General features: G+C 45.4%; 1 protein-coding gene across 10 annotated transcripts in view; it reads right to left on the bottom strand.

Moving 5' to 3' along the window:
- Nucleotides 1–27,848, bottom strand: part of ARHGAP12 (Rho GTPase activating protein 12) — a 62,673-nt gene that overhangs the window by 20,110 nt on the left and 14,715 nt on the right. For 7 of the 10 annotated variants that reach the window (XM_072154051.1, XM_072154055.1, XM_072154049.1 and 4 more), the window contains one exon: nt 237–494. The exons of the other annotated variants lie outside the window; for them this stretch is intronic. In XM_072154051.1, coding sequence (XP_072010152.1) covers nt 237–494 — 258 coding nt within the window. The remainder of the gene's footprint in view (nt 1–236; nt 495–27,848) is intronic. 10 annotated transcript variants of the gene reach the window in all.

Here is a 27,848-nt window from a genome sequence, read left to right as displayed (position 1 = left end):
GAGTAACTGGATAATAAAACAAAGATTTAAGCATTTAGCGTATGTAGTCCCTTCAGCATGATGTTTAGCAAGGTATATTTTAAACCCAAGAAAATGTTTTGCCCAAAAACAAGATTTTAACCAATTTCTTTTTACTTTAGGTATGATAATTGAAGTCTACGTATTCATACATTCCTTCGGTGACATATCGCAACATGTAAACACACCCCAAGGGGTCCCGCTGTAGTACTACCTACCTCATGATCCGTCAGAGAGAAGGACTCCCCCCTGCTTGGCTCTTTAGTGCAGCGCGGCGGCTTCCAAGTCCGTTCCTGTGTGGTTTTATTATAATAATAGAAACGTCCAGTGTTATCTTTGTGCGTTTCCCACTCCCCAGTAATCTGAACTGCGGGCGCATGAGGATGAGGGGGCAGATTGGACAGAGAAATCTTCAGTTCTTGTAGGTTTGCATACACAGGAGAGTCAGGTCTTGCAGTGGCAGGAGAGACAGAGAACTGAAGACAACAGACAGCGGAAAGAAAAAAAAGAAGTTTCCAATTACTAAAGAAGGAGAAGACCCGATCACCCAGAATAAAGTCCCTGCTCCATTAAAGGGGTTGTCCAAGCAATCGCAACTGCTGGCATCAGCTTGGCTAGATTTAGATAGATGAGCTGGATTGGGTAGGGCTAGAAAGCGCAGAACAGGTAAGGGGTGAGAAATCTTAAAACTTTTTTAATACCCCCTGAGAGAGAATTAAAAAGTTGGACAACCCCTTTAAATATCTCACACAGCTGCCATTTTCCAAGATTATTTTTAAAGGGATATGACCGTGAGGATTTAGGCCTATAAAATGCCAGTACGGCGTATACTAGACTCCATATTTGTCATTGGTTGAAAGTAATTTGTCTACAGATCATCTCCCAAATTTAGGAGGACGTTAATACGAATCTGACACTATAATAGATAAGAGGTTCATAGGGCTAAATCCTCATGAAAGGTTCCCTTTAAATAAGGAATAAAGAGGTAAAGAGATAATAAATTAGGTGTATACATTGTAACGAAGACTAACTCAACTCAAAGCCTGAGAAGTGAGTGCGGAGACCTGGAGCCGTGCTCTTTGCATGTCACCTAGGTCCCTAGAGAAGGCCTCTTCATGGCTAATAATCTGTTGTCCCTGTACGGTTGAGTTGCGGATCCTCTCGGGGGGGAAATTACGATGAACTAATCTATTTACTCCCCATCACAATGGAAAAGATAATGAGTTGTGAACACAGTACAGCTGCCCACATGCTACATGACCATCATCCTATTCATCCAAGATGGCAGACATTTTTTCAGAATAGCCTAAAAGACAGACCCCCCCCTCACCCATTACTTGCAGGTTAATCAGATATGTCCTGTTCCCTTTCATTTCTGAAATAAATGGCTGTCCTTTTGGCTCACCGCGTATAAAGATTTAGGATTCAGGTAAATTGCCTTCAAGGTTTTGAGTGGGTTTTTTCACCCATTTCCGAAAACATGTGGCGTTTCCGAAGGTTGCAACTGGCCCTCATTGCCTGTCATGGTCTCTAGTTGACAGCTGAAAGTGGGTTCAATAGCTGCTGCTAAAGGGCATCTTTCGCAACCAAAAAGAGAGGATCACAGTCAAAGAGGTACACCACCACATTAAAGGGAATCTGTCAGCAGTTTAGACCATACAAAGCAGTACCCAGCGTTACACACAGGACCTGGAGGTGTGTGTGTGTGCGTTTGTGTAGCTGCAAAACTGTGATTTTATTCCAGGATTGTAGCTGCAATAGTGAGTGAAATCTCTACACCAATCACAGCCCCCCCCCCCCCCCCCCCGCTATAAGTCACTGCTGTAGAAGGCTTCTGTTTGAATACTACACCATTTACTCAAGGGAGAAGGGTGGTGGTGTGTTCAGGAAAGAGATCACACACTACTGCTCCAAGTCCAGCAACAAACCTGGAATATAAATGTATTTACAGTTCTGCTGCTACTAACAAAAGTATGGTTACATGGATCTCCATCTTTGTACAGTCAATACTGCTGATAGACTCCTTTCAAAAGGAAATCTAATCAAAAATCAAGCATGGCTAACCAGGTACACTTACTCATAGATCCAGGCACTGTGACTGTGGCAATCTTTTTTTTATTTTATAATTGTTATCCAACTTTTTAAGTTATGCTTATGAGCCTGAAGGGCTACTGGGGCGGTTCCTAGAGCCCATCTGTGCTGTAGGACCTGTCCTAGGAGCCCTTCAGGCTCATTAGCATAAATGTAAAAGTTGATTTTAGAAGGGAGGAGGCCATGGATAACATATAAGCAGATTACTAGAGTCCCGGTGACTGGATCTATGAGTAAGTGTCCCTGGTTTATCATGGTGGATTTTGATAGTAGGATTCCCTTTAAGCGCTTTCAATTTTTAGTACCAAAAAATGAACAAAAAACGGCTTTTAAAACATTTTTAGAGTAAAAATGAATGGAAGCAATACCCAAATCAGCAGTTTTATACAAATTATAAAGGGTCATTTATGAAAACTAATACAGTGAGAAGGTGGAAAATTGGTCTTCGTATTTTAGGACTCATTTGATTCTAATGCTATCATCATGTCCACTTTTTCCCTGCATCCGGTTTCATAAAAAGAATAAGTAAAAATCAATGACCACAAAGCAAACATTGGATAATGTGACATAGCGCTGTATACAGCATGCAGTATATATTCTATACCTATGGAGAATGCATAGACCGGTCATAATACATGTAAAGGAACACTAACCTTTCATTGTATCTGCATTTAACTGGTAAATAGAATCGGTTCATAACTAACAGAACTAATAGAATTACTGACGGGAAGTCCAGAAACACGGACACTTTATATTCCCATAGCTCCGGGTCTGATGGATTTCTCTATATGTGAGTGATGGTAGCAGCTTCCGTTTTATTAATTTGCACGGAAAGGTTAGGGTTCCTTATGATTGATTTGCAATTTCTTTGAGGTGAAGTGAAATAATTGGAGCATAGAGAGAGAGGAGATACAAGAGGCAGAGTGCACCCGGCTGCCCAATGTGACTGCGCTCTGTGAATAGGGGATACATGGATTTCGGATGAAGCATCTTTAGAGTAACTCAAGATGGGCCGCAGGATCTTTCAGTATCAGTCATTGGTAGCCAATGGGCTACAAGGTACAGCAAAGCGCATAGCGGACCACTGCCCTACTGCCCTTTCTAGTAATATGGAAAACCCACAGGGGATTGGAAAAAAAGTAACAGCAACCTAGTTACCAGATCCCAATTCTATTGCCGATCTGCTACTTATGGTTAATGGGCCTTCTCATGGCCTTCAAGTTCTGGGGGGCCTCTGAACCCGCTTCATACAAAGAGCAGCCTCCACAAATCTAGGGTCACAGGAAGTAAAGTCCCCTGGAAAAAGGAAGTGACATCACATGTGCATTGGATGAAGCAGGTCCAATAACACGTAGAACTTCCAGCTGGGTTCAGGCCAATTTACCATGAGTATCAAAGTGAAGCAAGAAACAAATCCAGCCCCCTGGGGGTTTCTTCCATATTCCTGGAAAAAAACAACCCCTTAAAGCCTATAGCTTGTTGGACCGGTTGCTGAGTTTTGGGGCCGGACAATCCAGCAAGCACTCGATGAGCGTTAGGACTAATGCACACAAGCAACTTTGATGCATCTAAGGTTGATATACAGGGTTCAAATATGCCATCCTGGGTGACATGCCGCCATCCTGGGGGACATGCCGCCATCCTGGGGGACATGCCGCCATCCTGGGGGACATGCCGCCATCCTGGGGGACATGCCGCCATCCTGGGTGACATGCCGCCATCCTGGGTGAGGTTACAACACACAGATTACTTCTGCTGATTGGTGCCGATCCCTGTGCGGCGGCCCTGCATACCAAACTGCGATTAAGCAACATAAATTTGTAGATTACTTCTCACCAGGCCAAACCCATGCCCTGCTCTGCACTGATGAGGTACAAGTACTACGAAACAACCATCTGCACATGGGACAGGAATAGTCCACCCCAAGTCATGTCACAAGGCTTCTTCATAGTCAGGGAGCTGCCTTCTACAAAGTGACAATGGAGACATACAGGGAAAATTATTTGCATATCCCTTTACCAAAATTCTCAGTGCAGCAGCACTTTGCAAGTCTTTATACAACAGCAGTACCCCCCCCCCCCCCCAAACCACAGTTTTTTTTTGTTTTTTTTTTAAAACAAGTGGGTTCTACATGAAGCATCTCACACCCATGCTGGCATCAGGTGTGAAGAGACATTTTTAAAGGGCATCTACCACCAGGATGAAAGACTGTATGCAAATGAACCTGAGGAGCTCTAGGCTCCATAGTTGTTAATGGAGCCTGGAGCCCCTCAGGCTCATTTGCATACAGTCTTTCATCCTGGTGGTAGACATCCTTTAAGTGTCAGCTCCTGCTTTGAATCAGGTAACTGTACCCCCGATGCTGCCCCCCCCCATGTTGCTGCAGGTGGTGCAGCCTGAGGCAAGCGGCTCAGCCCGGAGATACAAGAGGCAGAGTGTACCCGGCTGCCCGATGTGACTGCGCTCTGTGAATAGGGGATACATGGATTTCGGATGAAGCATCTTTAGAGTAACTCAAGATGGGCCGCAGGATCTTTCAGTATCAGTCATTGGTAGCCAATGGGCTACAAGGTACAGCAAAGCGCATAGCGGACCACTGCCCTACTGCCCTTTCTAGTAATATGGAAAACCCACAGGGGATTGGAAAAAAAGTAACAGCAACCTAGTTACCAGATCCCAATTCTATTGCCGATCTGCTACTTATGGTTAATGGGCCTTCTCATGGCCTTCAAGTTCTGGGGGGCCTCTGAACCCGCTTCATACAAAGAGCAGCCTCCACAAATCTAGGGTCACAGGAAGTAAAGTCCCCTGGAAAAAGGAAGTGACATCACATGTGCATTGGATGAAGCAGGTCCAATAACACGTAGAACTTCCAGCTGGGTTCAGGCCAATTTACCATGAGTATCAAAGTGAAGCAAGAAACAAATCCAGCCCCCTGGGGGTTTCTTCCATATTCCTGGAAAAAAACAACCCCTTAAAGCCTATAGCTTGTTGGACCGGTTGCTGAGTTTTGGGGCCGGACAATCCAGCAAGCACTCGATGAGCGTTAGGACTAATGCACACAAGCAACTTTGATGCATCTAAGGTTGATATACAGGGTTCAAATATGCCATCCTGGGGGACATGCCGCCATCCTGGGGGACATGCCGCCATCCTGGGGGACATGCCGCCATCCTGGGGGACATGCCGCCATCCTGGGTGACATGCCGCCATCCTGGGTGACATGCCGCCATCCTGGGTGAGGTTACAACACACAGATTACTTCTGCTGATTGGTGCCGATCCCTGTGCGGCGGCCCTGCATACCAAACTGCGATTAAGCAACATAAATTTGTAGATTACTTCTCACCAGGCCAAACCCATGCCCTGCTCTGCACTGATGAGGTACAAGTACTACGAAACAACCATCTGCACATGGGACAGGAATAGTCCACCCCAAGTCATGTCACAAGGCTTCTTCATAGTCAGGGAGCTGCCTTCTACAAAGTGACAATGGAGACATACAGGGAAAATTATTTGCATATCCCTTTACCAAAATTCTCAGTGCAGCAGCACTTTGCAAGTCTTTATACAACAGCAGTACCCCCCCCCCCCCAAACCACAGTTTTTTTTTGTTTTTTTTTTAAAACAAGTGGGTTCTACATGAAGCATCTCACACCCATGCTGGCATCAGGTGTGAAGAGACATTTTTAAAGGGCATCTACCACCAGGATGAAAGACTGTATGCAAATGAACCTGAGGAGCTCTAGGCTCCATAGTTGTTAATGGAGCCTGGAGCCCCTCAGGCTCATTTGCATACAGTCTTTCATCCTGGTGGTAGACATCCTTTAAGTGTCAGCTCCTGCTTTGAATCAGGTAACTGTACCCCCGATGCTGCCCCCCCCCATGTTGCTGCAGGTGGTGCAGCCTGAGGCAAGCGGCTCAGCCCGCATCACAGCTGATACACCCCTTTTCCCATAGATAACTAGACAAGAATATATTTTATTATATCTTCCCATTGTTTTGATGCTCCTGAAAAAAAATATATTAATAAACCGTTGAGAGGGAGATGCAGAGTCAGTGTGCAGGATGTATGTCCCCATACAGTGTCTGGAAATGGATGAAGAAATACTGAGACTTCCTATCATTGCCCAAGAACAAAACCGAGGCAAAGCATTGCAGAAAATGTGTAAAAAATACACAGAACTGTTATTTTGTAGGCATGGATTTACGAGATCCAGCATGTCCGGAGTGCTGACAGGTAGGTCTTACAAAAAAATTTTGTGGAATGAGGAAAAACCATTCCATTCCGCAAACACGATACAATGTCACAGCGATCCGACACCAGAACATTCCAAAGCCGGTGAAATCTAGCAGCCGCGCGGCCCACGTCTACAGCGCCAGGACTCCGCTGTGTGACAACACTGTCCCTCTGTGCACGCTGCTCCGGAGAACATCACACAGACATTTATGAGGGATTTAGGAAAGAACTGATTACACATAGTGGTCAGTATTTCTTGGAAAGCCGCTTCCCGCCCTACAATGGGGAACAGATGTGCGCGGAGCGGCTTTCCAGTATGACATTCCTGCACCAGGAGGCTGCAAATAAAGATAAGAACCTTGACCTAGAGCTGAGGAGGGGGGAGGCGACATGGAGGAACATTACCAGGAAGGGGGAGTAAGTAATGAAAATGTAATCCACCTGCACAGAGCGGTATACAGAAATAACAGCTGAGCAGCATGTTATAGAGCAGGAGGAGCTGAGCAGATTGTGCATAGTGTCCTATCTGCTGGCAGCATGTTATAGAGCAAGAGGAGCTGAGCAGATTGTACATAGTGTCCTATCTGCAGGCAGCATGTTATAGAGCAGGAAGAGCTGAGCAGATTGCACATAGTGTCCTATCTGCAGGCAGCATGTTATAGACCAGAATGTATGTATAATGAGAAAGAAATAGTCTCCCGGTAAAACAACAAAATCCTATTTCAGTTAGTGCTATGATGCAGGGGGGATGCCATCCATGGCACAGGCTATAGGCCATTTCGCACTATGGAGTGCTTCCTCAAGCCAATGACGTATATAGTGTCATATGTGTCGGCAGCAGGTTATAGAGCAGGAGAAGCTGTGAAAAATATACATATTGTCCTATCTGCAGACAGCAAGTCAGGGAAGGAAGAGCTGAGCAGATTATAGATAGTGTTCTGTCTGCAGGTAGCATGTTATAGAGCAGGAGGAGCTAAGCAGATTGTACACGGTGTCCTGTCTGCAGACAGCATGTTATAGAGCAGGAGGAGCTGAGCAGGTTTTTATATACTTTGTAAGGCTGGATTCACACGACCGGTGCCCGCCGTACCGTAGCACGGCGGGCACACGGCAGCGTGCGGGGAGAGGAGGAGGGGGAGAGCGCTGCTCACCCCCGGCCCTCTCCATTGGGATACATGGCGCCAGGGCCGGATTATAGGCGGGGCTCACGGGGCTCTAGCCCCGGGGCCCCCACCATCTTGCCCCCCCCAGGGGGCCTCCACCAGTTTGCACCCCCGCGGCTCAACTCCTGTGCCGCCACCTCCCTGAAGCCCGGCTGCCCCCCGCCACAGGTGACTTCCAACTGCCCGCCTCCACGGCATAGGTCACCTCCTCCCCACCCGCCTCCATGTCCGAGCCTACCGCCCCCCGTCCATCCCCCTGCAAGGCCGAGCTGCACGCCCACTGCACAGTCGACCGCCAACATGCCTGCCCATCCACCTGCGCTACAATGTTAGTACTCCCGCCGCCCCCCGCCCAAAAAACGCCCTCCGCAACTCCCTCCGTCACAACCCCCTTCCCCCCCCCCCGCTGGAAAAAACGCCCGCCCTCCGCAACTCCCTCCGTCACAACCCCAACCCCCCCCCCGCTGGAAAAAGCACCTGCCCTCCGCAATTCTCTCCGTCCGCCCATCCCCCCCCCCCCGGCTGGAAAAAGCACCTGCACCGCCCACCTCCGCCGAACAAGCAACCCTGCCGCCCCTCGCCCGAAAGAGCACCCGCCCTCCCCAGCTTCCCCCGTCTGAAAAATGCACCCGCGCCCCCCCCCCCCGGCCGAACAAGCACCTGCAAGACCCCCCACCGGCTCGAACACCCGCCTGACGCTGTGGCCAGTAACCCTTAAAGGTAAGTATATAAATATGTATTTGTGTGTATATATAATGTATATTATGTGTATATATGCATTTACTGTATATATGTATATTATGTCTATATATGCATCTACTGTATATATGTGTATATAATGTGTATATATGTATCTACTGTATATATGTGTATAAACTGTGTATATATGCATCTACTGAATATATGTGTATATACTGTGTATATATGCATCTACTATATATATGTGTGTATATGTGTATGTATGCATCGACTGTATATACGTGTATATACTGTGTAAATGTGTGTATATGTGTATGTATGCATCGACTGTATATACGTGTATATACTGTGTAAATGTGTGTATATGTGTATGTATGCATCGACTGTATATACGTGTATATACTGTGTAAATGTGTGTATATGTGTATGTATGCATCGACTGTATATACGTGTATATACTGTGTAAATGTGTGTATATGTGTATGTATGCATCGACTGTATATACGTGTATATACTGTGTAAATGTGTGTATATGTGTATGTATGCATCGACTGTATATACGTGTATATACTGTGTAAATGTGTGTATATGTGTATGTATGCATCGACTGTATATACGTGTATATACTGTGTAAATGTGTGTATATGTGTATGTATGCATCGACTGTATATACGTGTATATACTGTGTAAATGTGTGTATATGTGTATGTATGCATCGACTGTATATACGTGTATATACTGTGTAAATGTGTGTATATGTGTATGTATGCATCGACTGTATATACGTGTATATACTGTGTAAATGTGTGTATATGTGTATGTATGCATCGACTGTATATACGTGTATATACTGTGTAAATGTGTGTATATGTGTATGTATGCATCGACTGTATATACGTGTATATACTGTGTAAATGTGTGTATATGTGTATGTATGCATCGACTGTATATACGTGTATATACTGTGTAAATGTGTGTATATGTGTATGTATGCATCGACTGTATATACGTGTATATACTGTGTAAATGTGTGTATATGTGTATGTATGCATCGACTGTATATACGTGTATATACTGTGTAAATGTGTGTATATGTGTATGTATGCATCGACTGTATATACGTGTATATACTGTGTAAATGTGTGTATATGTGTATGTATGCATCGACTGTATATACGTGTATATACTGTGTAAATGTGTGTATATGTGTATGTATGCATCGACTGTATATACGTGTATATACTGTGTAAATGTGTGTATATGTGTATGTATGCATCGACTGTATATACGTGTATATACTGTGTAAATGTGTGTATATGTGTATGTATGCATCGACTGTATATACGTGTATATACTGTGTAAATGTGTGTATATGTGTATGTATGCATCGACTGTATATACGTGTATATACTGTGTAAATGTGTGTATATGTGTATGTATGCATCGACTGTATATACGTGTATATACTGTGTAAATGTGTGTATATGTGTATGTATGCATCGACTGTATATACGTGTATATACTGTGTAAATGTGTGTATATGTGTATGTATGCATCGACTGTATATACGTGTATATACTGTGTAAATGTGTGTATATGTGTATGCATGCATCGACTGTATATACGTGTATATATGTGTATATACTGTGTAAATGTGTGTATATGTGTATGCATGCATCGACTGTATATACGTGTATATATGTGTATATACTGTGTAAATGTGTGTATATGTGTATGTATGCATCTACTGTATATACGTGTATATATGTGTATATACTGCGTAAATGTGTGTATATGTGTATGTATGCATCTACTGTATATACGTGTATATACTGTGTAAATGTGTATATACTGTGTATCTACTGTGTATGGGTACATTCACATGAGGTATGCCCAACATGCGGGCACCGCCATGTGCTGGAGAGGAGGAGGAGGTGATCCCTCCTCTCTTCATAGAAAAAAGCGTTGAGCGGCCACACACACGCAAAAAGATAGAGCATGCTCTATCTTTCTGCAATGTATGGCACGGATTGGTGCCACACATGTGTGGCACTGTACCGCTGCCGGGCCGCCATTGCCCTCTATGGGGACGTATATGAGGCCGCAAATTTGCGGCCGCATGTACGTCCCCCCAGACGGCCGTGTGAATGAGCCCTAAATATGTATATACTGTGTATATATGTGTATATATGCATCTACTGTGTATATATGTATATACTGTGCATATATGTTTATACTGTGTATATATGTATATGCTGTGGATATATGCATAGATGCATATACAGGCAGTCCCCGGGTTACATACAAGATAGGGTCTGTAGGTTTGTTCTTAAGTTTAGTTTGTTTGTAAGTCGGAACTGTATATTTTATCATTGTAATCCCAGCCAGAACTTTTTTGGAATCTGTGACAATAGTATTTTAAAAATGTTGGGTTGTCATAAGGATTAACAATAAAGCTTCATTACAGACACCTGTGATAACTGTTATAGCTGATCATTGTAGCCTAGGACTAAAGTACAATAAATTACCAATATCCAGAGGTCCGTTTGTAACTAGGAGTCGTATGTAAGTCGAGTGTTCTTAAGTAGGGGACCGTCTGTACTGTATTTATACACGCATAAATTTATATGCACATATATAGGTGCACCTTTAAATATATGTATATATGATGTGTGTTTTTATATATGCTATGTATATGCTCTATATAGTGAATGTGTGTGTGTGTTGCTGTGCGGGCTGAGGTGTATGTTACATGGGACTGCATATCTGGTAGCGGTGAAGGTAGATATAAAGATGTGTTACAGGGGGGCGAGGCGGCTGTAAGTAGCTGTGTTACTGGGGGCGAGGCGGCTGTATGTAGCTGTGTTACTGGGGGTGAGGGGGCTGTATGTAGCTGTGTTACTGGGGGCGAGGGGGCTGTATGTAGCTGTGTTACTGGGGGCGAGGGGGCTGTATGTAGCTGTGTTACTGGGGGCGAGGGGGCTGTATGTAGCTGTGTTACTGGGGGCGAGGGGGCTGTATGTGGCTGTGTTACTGGGGGCGAGGGGGCTGTATGTAGCTGTGTTACTGGGGGCGAGGGGGCTGTATGTAGCTGTGTTACTGGGGGCGAGGGGGCTGTATGTAGCGGTGTTACTGGGGGTGAGGCGGCTGTATGTAGCTGTGTTACTGGGGATGAGGCGGCTGTATGTAGCTGTGTTACTGGGGATGAGGCGGCTGTATGTAGCGGTGTTGCTGGGGATGAGGCGGCTGTATGTAGCGGTGTTGCTGGGGATGAGGCGGCTGTATGTAGCTGTGTTACTGGGGATGAGGCGGCTCTATGTAGCTGTGTTACTGGGGATGAGGCGGCTGTATGTAGCGGTGTTGCTGGGGATGAGGCGGCTGTATGTAGCTGTGTTACTGGGGATGAGGCGGCTCTATGTAGCTGTGTTACTGGGGATGAGGCGGCTGTGTGTAGCTGTGTTACTGGGGGCTAGGTGGCAGTATGTAGCTGTGTTACTGGGGGCTAGGTGGCTGTGTGTAGCTGTGTTACTGGGGATGAGGCGGCTGTGTGTAGCTGTGTTACTGGGGGGGAGGCGGCTGTATGTAGCTGTGTTACTAGGGGTGAGGCGGCTGTATGTAGCTGTGTTACTGGGGATGAGGCGGCTGTATGTAGCTGTGTTACTGGGGATGAGGCGGCTGTATGTAGCTCTGTTACTGGGGATGAGGCGGCTGTATGTAGCTCTGTTACTGGGGATGAGGCGGCTGTATGTAGCGGTGTTACTGGGGACGAGGCGGGTGTATGTAGCGGTGTTACTGGGGACGAGGCGGGTGTATGTAGCTGTGTTACTGGAGGCGAGGCGGCTGTATGTAGCGGTGTTACTGCGGGGATAGTGGATAGTGAGCAGGAGGACGTGTGTGCACGCTACAATCAGTGGGGGCCTCCACCAGATTTTGCACCCAGGGGCCCCCACCAACCTTAATCCGGCCCTGCATGGCGCACGGCACCGTATGCCCTGAAAAAAATAGGACATGTCCTATTTTTTCACGGGGTACGGGGCGGTACGGTGCCGCACGTGTGCGGCACCGTACCGCTCCCGTAGGGCGCGGCGTGCCCATAGCCGTCTATGGGGGACGTATATCGCCCGTATATACGTCCCCCTTGCGGTCGTGTGAATGCAGCCTTAGAAAAGATTCGTTATGACTCATTGCCAACAATTTCCATTCTTAGCAACAGAGGTTTTAATATTACTGAATATTTTTCTACTTCTACTCCGCATGCTGCTTGTCTAGTGTATTATACAATACTTTTATTTGCTGGGATCTACAGCTGCTTTATAAAGATTATACACATAACCCCTCGGCAAAGTATTCCCTTCCTTAAAGACAAGTGTGTATACAACAATCACAAAAGGCAGCCAACATGTGCGTGTACTGACTGCAATACATCATATGTGAGGAATTTCCTTCTTCCTGTATCTGTGGCCCTCAAGATCAGCGCTCAGAGACAGAATAAAAGCGCAACTTAGCCTCGAATGACTAAAAAGCTCAGAAACAAATGTAACTGATGGATAGAAAGCGCAGGGAATTATGTAACAATTAGGAAATTATTATATAAAACAATAACAATCCAAGGAAATAAGTGAAAAGATATTAGAGAAAGCGAATCCCTGATCTCAATATCATAGAGATAGAATATTAAAAGGATAGTAACAATCCTACATCCACAGAAGATCTGTGATTAGTACTTCAAGATGTTTGGAACAACCTCCCTGCCGAGTTCCTTCAAAAACTGTGCGCAAATTGAGTCCATTTAGATTTCTCTTGTGTTCATTCACTTTGTATTCCATTAAGAACAGAAAAAGCCAATAGTTCTTTGTTGTTGAAAAACTTTTTAACTTTGCAGTATTTATCATGTGGCTACGCTTTACTACACTGCTGAAAAGGCAATATATTCAAAACCAACAAGCATGTAATTTGCTCTAATAAAACGTGCTTCGTTTCCAAATGCTATTTAGGCCACTTACATGCAAGCGTTAGAAAAATCATACCTGAAAAATGGATATTTGGATCAGTCTGTTTTTTATAGTTTGAGAGAAATCTGTGCAAAATGGTTCTGACCGGGACATGCTGTACCTTATGGATCGCTCACACGGCCCGTTAAAATAATGGAAACAGGGACTAAATCGTTAGAAAGTTCAGCATGTATTACAGATATGTGTCGTCCTTTTCAAAGAGGAATGGGAATTTTTTATGGTTGTGTTCAGCTGCTCTTTATGGCTTGTACAAAAATGGGGTGTGGCTTTGAAGAAAGTGGGCATGACCAAAGGTTGAAAATTTTGTTGCACTTTCTGGCATAAACAAAACAATTAAAAGGAGGTATTATAAAACATGAATGACCCCTTTAAGTACCTGTGTCCAAGCAGCGCATTTTGACAGATTTTAAAGGCAACCTGTCACCCCCATAAATCAAGTTCATGTTACATTACCTGACATCAGAAGGGGCATGTCCTGCTTGGCTGGCCCCTCCCATCTACTCCTCACCACACCTATTCTCAGATGACATCACCCTGGTCACATGACATGTTAAGGTCCTTTTACCCAGTGAAATTTGCAATGTCTACCCCATGTATGTATCTGATCACATGAAATCACAGCAGCTTCCATGGACTTCTACTCCACCCCATCCCCCATGCTGTGATTCTATAAATAATGACTACGGTTAAACCTGAATTTCCAAATTCTAGCTATCATTAACCCTTCACATTAATGATGGATCACTTCCTCATGGCCCAATAAAAAGTTAAAATGATAAAATTGAACTTTGTCCCAAGCTGCTGCCCATGGGGAATGTTGTTGGAATATTAAAGGGAACCTACCACCCCGATTCTACCTATAAAAGGTAGAAGGGGTGGTAGGTGGATGGAAGGGACGTGAGGATAGCCCTCACGTCCCGGGTGTCTTTTACAAAACTTTATTACTTTATTTATTACTTTATCTATATGCTAATTTTGTATGCGGCTACTGGGGCGTGGAGTAGCCGCGTTACTCCGTCTACCAGGAAATCTTCGGCGCGCAGCTCTTGGTAGGTGCGCGCCCTCGTCCGAGTCCCCCGGCTACTGCGCATGCGCAGTAGTTCCGGCCCCCGAGCCGCGGTCGCACAGAACGCAGGGGACCCGGACGAGGGCGCGCAGCTACCAGGAGCTGCGGGCCGAAGATTTCCTGGTAGGCGGAATATCGCGGGTACTGGGGCGTGGAGTAGCCGCGGCTAGTAGCCTCATGTCCGGCTACTCCACTCCCCAGTAGCCGCATAAAAAATTTTGCATATAGATGTAATAAAGTTTTGTAAAAGACACCCGGGACGTGAGGATTAGCCCAAAAAAGGGCTCTCCTCACGTGCCATCCATCCACCTACCACCCCTTCAACCTTTATAGGTAGAATCGGGGTGGTAGGTGCCCTTTAAGTAACCGGACCGCGCTGCCAGGATGACCCCCATATAAATCCACTTGCACGTTATTATAGCTGAGATGGCAGGAAGCGACTTCTAGATTTGTGCTTAAGAAGCAGCGAACAGAATCTGGAGCGTTGCCATATATTATAACAAACGCTTCCCCTCCCACAGGGTTCACCCATAATTTGAGATCAGCATTTAGGAGGACAAGGGGTGACGATGGGCAGAAAGTTCTCAATTTGCTGCACATGAGGGGCCCGATGCCCCACATACTCACGGTGTACTATAGAGGGCACGTTGTGTGCGCTCCGACATGACAGGACTGGATGCTTCTGTCATACATGAATGCTTTTCCGATAGCTCAGCACAATCCCGGATCACTCACAGCAAAAGCAGAGCCAGAACTTTCCAAACTTTGAAATACAAACATAATCAATATGCAAATCTGTGCACCAGATTTTTATAGGGGCACACAGAAGGCATTTCTTACAGGTCTCATATATAAAAAAAATAGCCAAGCTGAGTAGATATTCTTCCCAAGAAAGGGCCCAAACATTTGCTGGGATAGGCTTTGGGTCATACAAGGTCTAAGGTTGTCATTCGACTATTTCATTGTAACAAGTTTTACTGTTGTGGAAATGGGATGGCAACCTGACGAATGGGGTTCTTACTGCTGGTCCCGCTCACTGACCGAGGTTTCCACTCCCACCAATGATGGAGCAGCAGGTCGTGAATACTATGGGAGCGCCAGAAATTGCCCCCGAGCTCTTCTCATAGACAGTGGATGTAGCAAAAGGACCCACGCTTTAAGGGTCACTCCATTCATTTCACTAGTGATAACTTACGTCTCCCCCACAGCCACACCTACAGCATGAGGGAGGGGTGAATGAGGGAGCAGATTTCTCTTCAGCAAGCCACACATGGAAAACGACTCCCTCTCAACTCCCTCATTCACCCCTTCCTCAGGAATTCTCTTCAACGAGTAACATACAGACGTCTTCTCAACTCCCTCGTTCCCTCCTTCCTCGGGAATTTTTTTCAGCAAGTCACACACAGCCAACATTTCTCTCAAAAGTGTATTATTCAGCAGCTAAAAGGGGGTTAATATTTCTATTCAAAACATAGTGTATGACATTCCACAAGCCAGAGGAGGTGACTGTACAAATGCGACACTAAAGATTAATTTAGCGGACTTACACAGATATACTCAGCTTCATGTACAAGATGTACACCATCATCTGTAAATCACTGATGAATATGATATGCGCTATAGAAATAAAAAAAATTTATGTTCAAATCTTTAAATACACATATAATTTTATCAGCTGCCTATTAAAGGGTTTTTTTAAATTGCTCATTTTTCCCTAGGACCCCCCACTATCAGCTCTTTCAGTACATATCTGTACAATGTACAGTGGCTATGCTTGGTATCGCTACTCGACGGCATTAGTTAGAATAGGGCCGGGCTACAAAAAGGTCACGCAACGAGTAACTGACCCTCATTTAAGGATGGCTGACCCTAAAGCATCCATTTAAGCATAAATACACAGTTCACAAACAATATTTCCCTCTATGCCGTCTCTTGATGGGGACGCTAGTTTCCTCCTTTGATCTCGGCATTACTAGTCACATATTTTATGCTATTCCGCCTCAGTCGCCCACTTCCGCCAACGTCTGTCCTCACGTTCCTTACAAACGCTGCAGAAGCACTAAGTAAACTCCACCTGCGCAAAAAACACTCATAAAAGTCAATCCTGACAGCGCAAACGGAACGACACACAAGGCAATTATTAAACGTTTTCTAGGAGGCAAATCTCTAATTAGTCTGAACCGGGTATTTACAAGATGGTTATGGGATATTATCACCTGATGATACAACCGGATCAGGATATCCATCCATGCTGCAGTAATCCGCCTCTAATCCACCTGAAATCCAGCTCGCATTTCAAGCAATTGGTCTAAAAAGTTCAACAAACAGAAGGTGGACTAGATTCTCATCCGTACATGGTCACTGGAGAGGACGCGTCAGTGTGACGGATATTGCAGGCAAGTCAAAATATACAGGACTTATTTTCTGGGATTTCCAGACTCTTGTAAGGCAACACAGTCATGTTATCCTGCAGCACATGAGCGTGGGCGGGCGACAAACCAGAGCGAGCGGGCGGGCGACAAACCAGAGCGAGCGGGCGGGCGACAAACCAGAGCGCGGGCGGGCGACAAACCAGAGCGCGGGCGGGCGACAAACCAGAGCGCGGGCGGGCGACAAACCAGAGCGCGGGCGGGCAACAAAAGAGAGCGAGAGTTTGTGAGCAACAGCGAGCGAGCTAAAGCGAGCAAGAAAAAGAATCGGGAAAAGAAAAGGCAGAACTTATACTCCTTCTAGGCCCGGTGAGGTCATTACACCCAGGTAGAGAAGAAATGGGAGACTATAGATCACATGTCTGAGGGGACATCACATTTATAAATTACAAGCTGCTAAAAAAATCCATCACTTATCATAGTAAAACTACTTTATGAGAACAGAACGTTCAGCCGAAATCCCAACACTCCATTATTAGTACAAATTTCCCAACACTTATGTAATACGAGGCGATCGTTAAAATCATATTTTCCTTAAAATAATAAATAATTAATACTAATACTACTAATAATCTGGTGATAGGTCCGGTATCTTCCTGACAGCCGTCTATGAGAATAATCTGGGGACTTGCTGACTCGCTATACAGTAGCAGGAACTCCCTTCTCCCAGACACTTCTCCAAAATCTGTATTTCCCTCAATCTGCAAGATCTATATTTTACTCATTTACAGAAAGTGATGGGCAGTGTTAGGGGATATTGTGTGGGCACCGCAGAGGCTTATATATGGGATAAAGGATTTCTTATCAACTCAAGAGAGAGAGATATCAAGCTACACACTACTCCTCTGAGTAAAGTCTGAAATATACAGCAGTGACGCAGAGCAGGGGGGGGCCTGTAACAGTTCAATGCAAAGACCTCAGGACACACCGGAGACATTACAGCCATGCGGTCTCTAGATTTGCGCTGTACTTTGTTGTATAAGGAGGGGGTAGCTGTACACTATGTTAGCTGGGCCTTACTGGAACACACCCATCAATATGTGACAAAACCGGAGCATGTATGTGAGTCACCCGCCTGACACACACAGGAATGTATCACTAGGGAAGGGTTTTCCAGCAAAGATTCTCTGGAATGTAGAAGGTTCCCCCAAAACATATCAACTAGACCTGTCACATTTCAGCTTATACAGAGCGGTCAGTAAGTTCTAGGCAGGGAATATTACGGTTTTGAGCCTTTACGTTTACAGAACATAATAGAAAAGCTTATTGGATTTATGTCAAATGTATCCAAATGGCTTCATTCCTTTAACATAACCCAATTAAATGGATACAAAGTATCAAGTAACAGAGAAGACCAAAAGATGAAACAATTTAAAGGGAACCTGTCACCAGGAGAGCCATTTTTAGCACTCCCCCAGTCCCCACAGAGCATAGTACATACACTGCCAAAGTGCTTTTGTATAAAAAATAGGTTTTGCAGAAAAAAAGATTTGTTATATTGTACCTTTCATTAGCATCTGCTGTGTGATAGGCAGTTGCCAATTGGGAGGGGCTGGAAAGCAGCAGTCCCCCCCCCACCCTTGGGAAACATGTGACCTTTTCACACTCGGGATTGGCTGTAGAGGAGCAGGGGGCGTCGCTAAGCCCAGTGATGGGTGTTTTCATATATTTGAAAAGGTCACATGGAGAAGCTGTTTCCCAAGGGTGGGGGGGACTGCTCCTTTCCAGCCCCTCCCAATTGGCAACTACCTAGTCACACAGCAGATGCTAATGAAAGGTACAATATAACAAATCTTTTTTTCTGCAAAACCTATTTTTTATACAAAAACACTTTGGCAGGGTATGTACTGTGCTCTGTGGGGACTGGGGGAGTGATAAAAATGGGTCTCCTGGTGACAGGTTCCCTTTAAAGGTTGCAAGAGGAGTGTCACTTCAAACACCCGCCTTGTTCGGCTCTGTAGTACCTAGAATATGTTTCTTGTCATATTAAAAGATAAAAATCTCATCTTCCAGATGACATTATGCTTGTGTTAAGGTGATCTACAGAAACGGAAATGCAGACAGTACCATAGACAGGGGCATCTGAAGCGATACTCCCCTTCCAAATCTCTAAAAAGTGACTCATCTCTGATCATTTTCACATAACTTGGGAGGATATATATTTGAATAGGTAAATGGGCACCTTATACCCTACCTGAGGGGACTGGTGGATTAATGGGGTGAAATATAATGACAGGTTCCTTTAACTTTTGGCTTCCATTGGGCTGGTATACATTGGTACATGGTATACATCTACACAGTATATGCTTATAAATTGGCACAAGTTGGAGCTAGTACTATAAAGGAACAAAAACTTTGGCAAACTTTGTAACCTTCAAGCAAGTTCAATGGGGGTTCAACTTGACAGGGTCTATAGTGGTTTGGCAGAAGGACGAGCAATGTAGGAAGTATCGTGGTGCCATCCCAATGTGCCCAAGGCATCAGCGTCTACATCAAAGTCTGATCAGTGACTGGGTAGGTCCGGTCTCCATCAAGGCATAGACATATCCCATTCCTGCTCTCAATGTTAGAACAGATGTAATCATTACAGTTATGGTCCGTGTATGGAGTACAGGACGCATCACTACCTGTTTATGGTTATAAGCTTCACACCAAGTCATTACGGATCAAACCCATCATAGAACCAGACACTGGTAGCGAGACTGGCGCACGGATAAGCACAGAACGGCCTCTAACCCCTAGCTGTGACACTGTGACCTCGGCCCAGCCTGGATTACTTGCTGCATTACGAAACCGCAGTCTCCGCTGCCAGCGCTTGGCTCTACAATTGTTCTCCCCCCTCCTCCTGGCAGAGCGATTATCACGCCTTCACTAAACACGCTGCTAAGAGCTGCAAACAGTGTGAGAAGTAGCCCGACATAGAAAGGGGAAGCTGCCTGGTCAGGGCATCACACTGCAACCACGCAGAGTGGGGGGGCATAATTCGTGGTCCAGATGAAGTGTCTATAAGACTATGTGTGCGTACAGCAGCCTATGGAAGGTTAACATCCATAGAACTTATGATATCAGGTAGTTTAACGGGGTAAAATCTGCTGACAGGGCAATTTAAAGGTGTTCAACTATTACGTTTTACCTAACCTCGACAAAGATGTGGTGGTAAATGTATAACCCCCCCAATAATTATGAGAGGGAGAAGTTATTAGACATATATCCCATGTCTATGGCCCTGACACAATGAATGTGTGTGGGGTTGGGGGGTTAAGAGTAATTGTATGACCACTGCTATGTTCTCTCTCTGGCACCTCAGGACCCTCATATTTATGATTGATTGGGATGAGGGGAGGTAAAAGCCATCAAACCTTCCGGCAGGTGATAAGAATTCTATATTTCCATGGTCCGACCCCTTTATACAGTGTAACCTGCAGGCTGATACATTGTAGCAAACGCCAGAGCGCTGCACGGATGCAGGTTTCCATTTACTGACAGCAAGTGGATACTAAAAAACAGGGAGGAACTGAGAAACACAAAAGTTTATTTAAAAACGAAAAAGCAGAACTTCATTCGTCATTGGACACAGAGTTTAACCTCCGTTTACATAAAAAGTGATGGAAATAGCTTTGATGGCGTTTGGAAACATTCGCCGCCAAGGAAAAGGGCAGAAATGGTGTCGTACAAGACGAGAGGGGCTTAACCACTCACAATCAATCAAAATAAGACAGTCATCCGCCTTATAATCCCCCGGCTGAACAATTGAAGCAATAGTCAACTACTTAAGAGGATAAAAGACGAACAACAACCTTTGCAAATAGGTCAGCGCCTCGTGTGCTGGCAAACGCCATAAACGTATTGGGAGAGGGCGGGTATAAGGGTCACCGTGTGCAGGGTAACCGGTCATGCCGGGGGCTTATTATTATTATTCTTCCTTTAATTATATAGCGCACACAGATTACGCAGAGCTGCACAGAGCTTGTCAGATCAGTCCCTGTCCCCAATGGGGCTCACAATAAAATCAGCCTACTAGTATGTTTTGGACTGTGGGAGGAAACCGGAGGACCCGGAGGAAACCCACACAAACACGGAGAGAACATACAAACTCTTTGCAGATGTTGACCCCAGGTCCCCAGCGCAGCAAGGCTGTAATGCTAACCACTAAGCCACCATGCTGCCTCTGTACTATAATGGAATACATAGAGCCCATACACATACATGAACCTTGTGGGAGATGGTAATGCCAGCCCGTGCCTCCCAGTGCCAGCTGTCAGGACACATGGCAAAGTCCCAAATCTCCCACTGACCACAAAAGGGAAGCGCAGAATAACCCGGAGAGACCCCGGCACCAGAGAATAGATTACACTGCTGACAATCTACATAACTCCAGCTTTTCCTATGACAGATCTTTTCCCGGTACTAGAGATAAGCCGCAGGCCCCTCATGGAGCGCGGATTAGCTGTACCCATCATCTGTGTCTGGAGGCAGCATCATGGCTCCTATGTGAATTGGCTCTATTAAAAGATTGTAAGTGGGCGACACGTCCTCATGTCCTTCACAGACGGAGATCACAGAGAAACTGTTAGGAAATCTCCACTTTCAGAAAATAATGGATATTGTTTGTGTAATGAAAAAGTTCTACAAATTTTTTTACTTTCTATGAAAAAACACAGGTCACTGGTCATGTGATGTCACACAGGTGCACGGCTCCTTATACCCCTAGTCATGTGATGTCACACAGGTGCATGGCTCGTTATCTTCCTGGTCATGTTGTGATGTCACACAGGGATATATAACGAGCTGTGCACCTGTGTGACATCACATCACCAGGGATACCACCTTACTCAATTATGGGTGATCAATGAACAAATCCAGGAAAACACCTTGAAGGTCATGAGATGACTGATGTTCCATAACAAAATTCAGCCATGCTGTAGATTCACAGGCTGTTACACTGTCTCCCCTACTGCTCCCTCAGCACTTCCTCTGCTGCAGTGAAATTACATTAGGCCAGTGATTTTCAACCTTTTTTGAGCCGCGGCACACTTTTTATACTTAGAAAATCCTGGGGCACACCACCAACCAAAATAGCACAAAATGACACTAAAACAGTCATAAAAGGCCTCCCTTTACTAATAAAAAGCCCCTGGCTGCCTCCCTTTACTAATAAAAAGCCCCTGGCTGCCTCCCTTTACTAATAAAAAGCCCCTGGCGGCCTCCCTTTACTAATAAAAAGCCCCTGGCGGCCTCCCTTTACTAATAAAAAGGCCCTAGCAGCCTCCCTTTACTAATAAAAAGCCCCTGGCGGCCTCCCTTTACTAATAAAAAGGCCCTAGCAGCCTCCCTTTACTAATAAAAAGCCCCTAGCAGCCTCCCTTTACTAATAAAAAGCCCCTGGCTGCCTCCCTTTACTAATAAAAAGCCCCTAGCCACCTCCCTTTACTAATAAAAAGCCCCTAGCTGCCTCCCTTTACTAATAAAAAGCCCCTAGATGCCTCCCTTTACTAATAAAAAGCCCCTGGCTGCCTCCCTTTACTAATAAAAAGGCCCTAGCTGCTTCCCTTTACTAATAAAAAGGCCCTAGCTGCCTCCCTTTACTAATAAAAAGCCCCTAGCCACCTCCCTTTACTAATAAAAAGCCCCTAGCTGCCTCCCTTTACTAATAAAAAGGCCCTAGCTGCTTCCCTTTACTAATAAAAAGGCCCTAGCTGCCTCCCTTTACTAATAAAAAGCCCCTAGCTGCCTCCCTTTACTAATAAAAAGCCCCTAGATGCCTCCCTTTACTAATAAAAAGCCCCTGGCGGCCTCCCTTTACTAATAAAAAGCCCCTGGCTGCCTCCCTTTACTAATAAAAAGCCCCTGGCGGCCTCCCTTTACTAATAAAAAGCCCCTGGCTGCCTCCCTTTACTAATAAAAAGCCCCTAGCTGCCTCCCTTTACTAATAAAAAGCCCCTAGCCACCTCCCTTTACTAATAAAAAGCCCCTAGATGCCTCCCTTTACTAATAAAAAGGCCCTAGCTGCCTCCCTTTACTAATAAAAAGCCCCTAGCTGCCTCCCTTTACTAATAAAAAGGCCCTAGCTGCTTCCCTTTACTAATAAAAAGGCCCTAGCTGCCTCCCTTTACTAATAAAAAGCCCCTAGCTGCCTCCCTTTACTAATCAAGAGCCCCTAGCAGCCTCCCTTTACTAATAAAAAGGCCCTAGCTGCCTCCCTTTACTAATAAAAAGGCCCTAGCTGCCTCCCTTTACTAATAAAAAGCCCCTAGCTGCCTCCCTTTACTAATAAAAAGGCCCTAGCAGCCTCCCTTTACTAATAAAAAGCCCCTGGCTGCCTCCCTTTACTAATAAAAAGCCCCTGGCGGCCTCCCTTTACTAATAAAAAGCCCCTAGATGCCTCCCTTTACTAATAAAAAGGCCCTAGCTGCCTCCCTTTACTAATAAAAAGCCCCTGGCTGCCTCCCTTTACTAATAAAAAGCCCCTGGCGGCCTCCCTTTACTAATAAAAAGCCCCTAGATGCCTCCCTTTACTAATAAAAAGCCCCTGGCTGCCTCCCTTTACTAATAAAAAGCCCCTGGCTGCCTCCCTTTACTAATAAAAAGGCCCTAGCTGCCTCCCTTTACTAATAAAAAGGCCCTAGCTGCCTCCCTTTACTAATAAAAAGCCCCTGGCGGCCTCCCTTTACTAATAAAAAGCCCCTGGCGGCCTCCCTTTACTAATAAAAAGCCCCTAGATGCCTCCCTTTACTAATAAAAAGCCCCTGGCGGCCTCCCTTTACTAATCAAGAGCCCCTAGCAGCCTCCCTTTACTAATAAAAAGGCCCTAGCTGCCTCCCTTTACTAATAAAATGCCCCTAGCGGTCTCCCATTACAAATTAATAGGCCCTAGAGGCCCCCCTTTACTATTTAAAAGGCCCTAGAGCCCCCCCTTTACTAATTAAAAGGCCCTAGAGCCCCCCCTTTACTAATTAAAAGGCCCTAGAGGCCCCCCTTTACTAATTAAAAGGCCCTAGAGGCCCCCCTTTACTAATTAAAAGGCCCTAGAGGCCCCCCTTTACTAATTAAAAGGCCCTAGAGGCCCCCCTTTACTAATTAAAAGGCCCTAGAGGCCCCCCTTAACGAATAAAAAGCCCCAGCCTACCTTTACTAATAAAAAAAAAGACCCTAGCTACCTTCCTTATACAAATAATAACCCTATATACTTACCCTTGATGTCTTCTTCCGCGTACCTTCACTCCTAATGGCGATCCGCTCACCTTCTGTAGCTCCTGCACCGCGCGCCTCTGGTCACGTGACTTACGCGACCTGACGTCAGGTCGCGTCAGTCACGTGACATGGGCCGCGCGGTACAGGAGCTACAGAAGACGGGCGGCTCGCCGACGTGGGACTTGGAGGTAAGTATGGGGCAGAAAACCGGGGCAGCCTAGTTCGGGCAACTTTCCCCTGCGGCACACTCAACCTTGTGTCGCGGCACACTAGTGTGCCGCGGCACACAGGTTGAAAATCACTGCATTAGGCAGATGGAAGGGGAAGTTTCAGCACACAGAGGGAGGGGGAAAATGCTCCTGCACAGTGTAACAGCCTGTCAATCTGCAGCATGGAGGGGCTCTCTTAACACCCCCCAGCGGCCTTCTGGCTCATTAATTTTAAAAGTTGATCTTAGTAGGCAGGAGGCCATGTACAACACATATAAGAAGATTCCCACAGTCCCGGTGCCTGGATCTATGAGTAATGTCCCTGGTTTATCATGGTAGATTTCCTATAAACTATTCCGCTATACTATAACGCCTCCATCTAATGCGACACAGAAGACGCCGGAGGAGCCGAGAGCAGCGTTCACCTCCTCCATCCTGCTCTGTACCCACGTCATGCCCCGTGTAGAGCCGCACTGCGGGCACCGATCACGGGATGCAGCTCTCCATCTGTTATACGACATGCGGAGGTGAAGATCTCATTATGAGGCCTGGGAGCCGAGGGGTTGTATCTCCACGCCCCTCTACATCCACCACCACTAATATTTATAGATATGAGTCAGTGGGTGCCAGGGATCAAAGGTCAGCAATAGCAGGAACATCAAAAATCTACGTAGGAGCGAAGGTAAATGCATATACAGGCAGTCCCCGGGTTACATACAGGATAGTGTCTGTTCTTAAGTTGAATTTGTATGCAAGTCGGAACTGTATATTTTATAATTGTAATCCCAGACAGAATTTTTTTTGGTCTTTGTGACCATTGGATTTTGGATTGTCATAAGAATCAGGATTAACAATAAAGCTTCATTACAGACACAGACACCTGTGATAACACCTGTGTTACAGCTGATTATTGTAGCCTAAGACTAAAGTGCAGTAATTTAACAATATCCAGAGGTCCATTTGTAACTAGGGGTCGTCTGTAATGAGAGTGTTCTTAAGTAGGGGACCGTCTGTATACTGAATCCTTATGGAATCATAAAAGAAAGACAAAATAATCCAAACTAATGATAACTACCATTATTTATTCAAATGTACGCAGTTTATATACATAGTGTTACATTCTGCTATTACCTACAGGTCTGCTCATCCTGATCCTCCTGGTGCAGAAGACCCAGAAGAGGATATACTTTAGAGAAAACATGCCACGTGGACAATACTTTCTCACCTGCAGGTCATAGAGTGATATAAAAAAAAAAAGTGGCGAAAAAGTTTCAGTGGAACTTGTCATTTATCTACTGAAAAATCGGTTCTTTGCAAGTTATAAGCCAATTTGGCAAAGAAATCAGTGATAAACATTCGTCCTTCTATGATCGCGCTGTCACCAATGAGACAGTAACTCTAATTATGCAGCATAGAAGAAATGGAGAGATCTTGTCACAAACTCTAAATTACGGTACGCTGCCTGCAGACACCAAGTACAATCTGCTTGGCTCCTCCTGCTCTATAACATGCTGCCTGCAGACACCATGTACAATCTGCTTGGCTCCTCCTGCTCTATAACATGAAGCCTGCAGATAGGACACCATGTACAATCTGCTTGGCTCCTCTTGCTCTTTGATATGCTACAAGCAGTTTGGATATTCTATGTAATCTGGTCAGCCCCTCCTGCTCTATAACATGCTACAAGCAGATAGTATACTAATGTATAAACTGCTCAGCTTCTCCGGCTTTATAACATGCTGCTACAGGTGCATCTGGGGTGGAACAGGTAGATTGGAGGGTCGCAGCTCAGTTTGCCATTTTTTGCATTTGTTGATTTATTAGACGTCTCCCTATTTTGATGCCACAGATAGACGCAGCAGCCTGGTAGAAGTGTCCTATTTTCTTCAATTAGGATACAGCCGGGCGTTGGGTTTGGTATGTGCTGCGAGTTTCTGGGGGGACGTCGTGTTCTAGCGAGAGACTGGAAAAGGAGCCCATTACTCTGCTCATTACTCTGCTCATTTTGCACAGCTGATTCATGGAGAACAATGAGTATTATTGAATGATAACAAGTATGGGGGCTGCGCCCGTGGAGAAGGCTGGCACTAGCCGCGCACTGCCTGACTCATACCAGGGCCGCACATCTCCCGGATGACATCTTAACCCGCAGATCATAGTTAAATATCAAACAGATGACAGCGGCATCACAGAGCCGCATACGGTGAGTCAGGAAAGCTTCACGCGAAGAAATTCACATGATCTTTGATAAGGGGGAATGTGGGCAAATAAGATCCTGTCCGTGTCAGATGCCATCACCGATGAGGACTACCACCACTATGTAAAGAGGAATGAAATGTAGGTCTCTGTTCACACTGCTGCAGTTTTATCGCTCTGTTACGAAACAATCATACGTCGCCCCTCCATTGCAGAATCAGGCAATGACCTCTGACTACTACAATTCCTCTTCTGTGGTCAAATAACATGTTGATCGAGGGGGACGGTTACTACTACACCCAATCGCTGGCTCCAGTTCCCACCAAATAACACATTGCGTGGCAGCAATCTGTACCTGAAATTTCAGCTAAATGTTCAGGAGGTACCTCCTGCTCTATAACATGCAGCCTGTAGAATGTACATTTGCTTGTACACATGTGTCCTATGTGTAGGCAGCATGTTATAGAGCAAGAGGGGCTAAGCAGACAGGGCAACATGTACAATCTGCTCAGCTCCTCCTGCTCTCCAATATGCTACCTGCAGATTATGCATAGTATCATGTACAATCTGAAGCATGTTCTAGAGCAGAAGGAGGTAAGCAGATTCTATCTTGTGCCCTATCTGCTCAGCCCCTCCTGCTCTATAGAATTCTTCCTGCAGATTAAGTATGTTATAAAGCAGCAGGAGTTGAACACATTATATCTGCAGGCAGTATGCTATGTAGCAGGAGCAAAGCAAACTGTACATATTGGCGGAGGTAAGTAAATTCTACATTGTGCCCCATCTGTAGGCAGCATGTTATAGAGCAGATGGAGCTGAGCAGATTCTTCTTTGTGCCCTAGCTGCTCAGCTCCTCTGCTCATGCTCTATAACAGTAGTGGCGAACCTGTGGCACTCAGAGCACTCCTTGTGGGCACCCAGGCCATCGCCTCAGCACAGAGTTTCCAGACAAGACTCAAAACCTCCTCCTGCAGTCCCTGGCCACCCAGGAGGTGCGGTGATACGCGCTATTTTAAAGCTACACATCCTTAGCTGACTGGGACTACAGGAGATGCAAGAAAGTGCAGACAAGGCTGCAATCCCCGCAATACTTCCTGTTCAGGGGACTCTGCAAGGAAGCTACAATGATAGTCTGAATTTCTCCTCTTTCTCTTAATTGTATTGGTGTCCTCAGGACGTCAATACGATTAATAGCTGGGTAGAAACAGGTTACTGCTTAAATTACAATTTTGGCAATTTGCATTTAATAAGTGGGTTTGGTTGTAGTTTGGGAATTCGGTCTCTAAAAGGTTCGTCATCACTGCTGTATAACATGCATACAAGAAGTAGGTTATAGAGCAGGAGGAGGTGAACATATTATATATATTGTCCTATCTGCAGGCAGCATGTTAAAAAGCAGGAGGAGGCAAGTCAATCTGCTCAGCTCCTCCTGCTCTATAACAAGCTGGCTGCAGATAGGAGACTTTAAATAAATCAAAACCCCTTTAAGCCACATATACGCTGGGCTATAGTAAGGGGGCCATAGAGCTTCATCC

The sequence above is a fragment of the Engystomops pustulosus genome, chromosome 5, assembly GCF_040894005.1.
Source record: "Engystomops pustulosus chromosome 5, aEngPut4.maternal, whole genome shotgun sequence".
NCBI lineage: Eukaryota > Metazoa > Chordata > Amphibia > Anura > Leptodactylidae > Engystomops > Engystomops pustulosus.
Note: the sequence above shows the minus strand (reverse complement) of the source record. Positions and strands in the feature narration are given on the sequence as shown.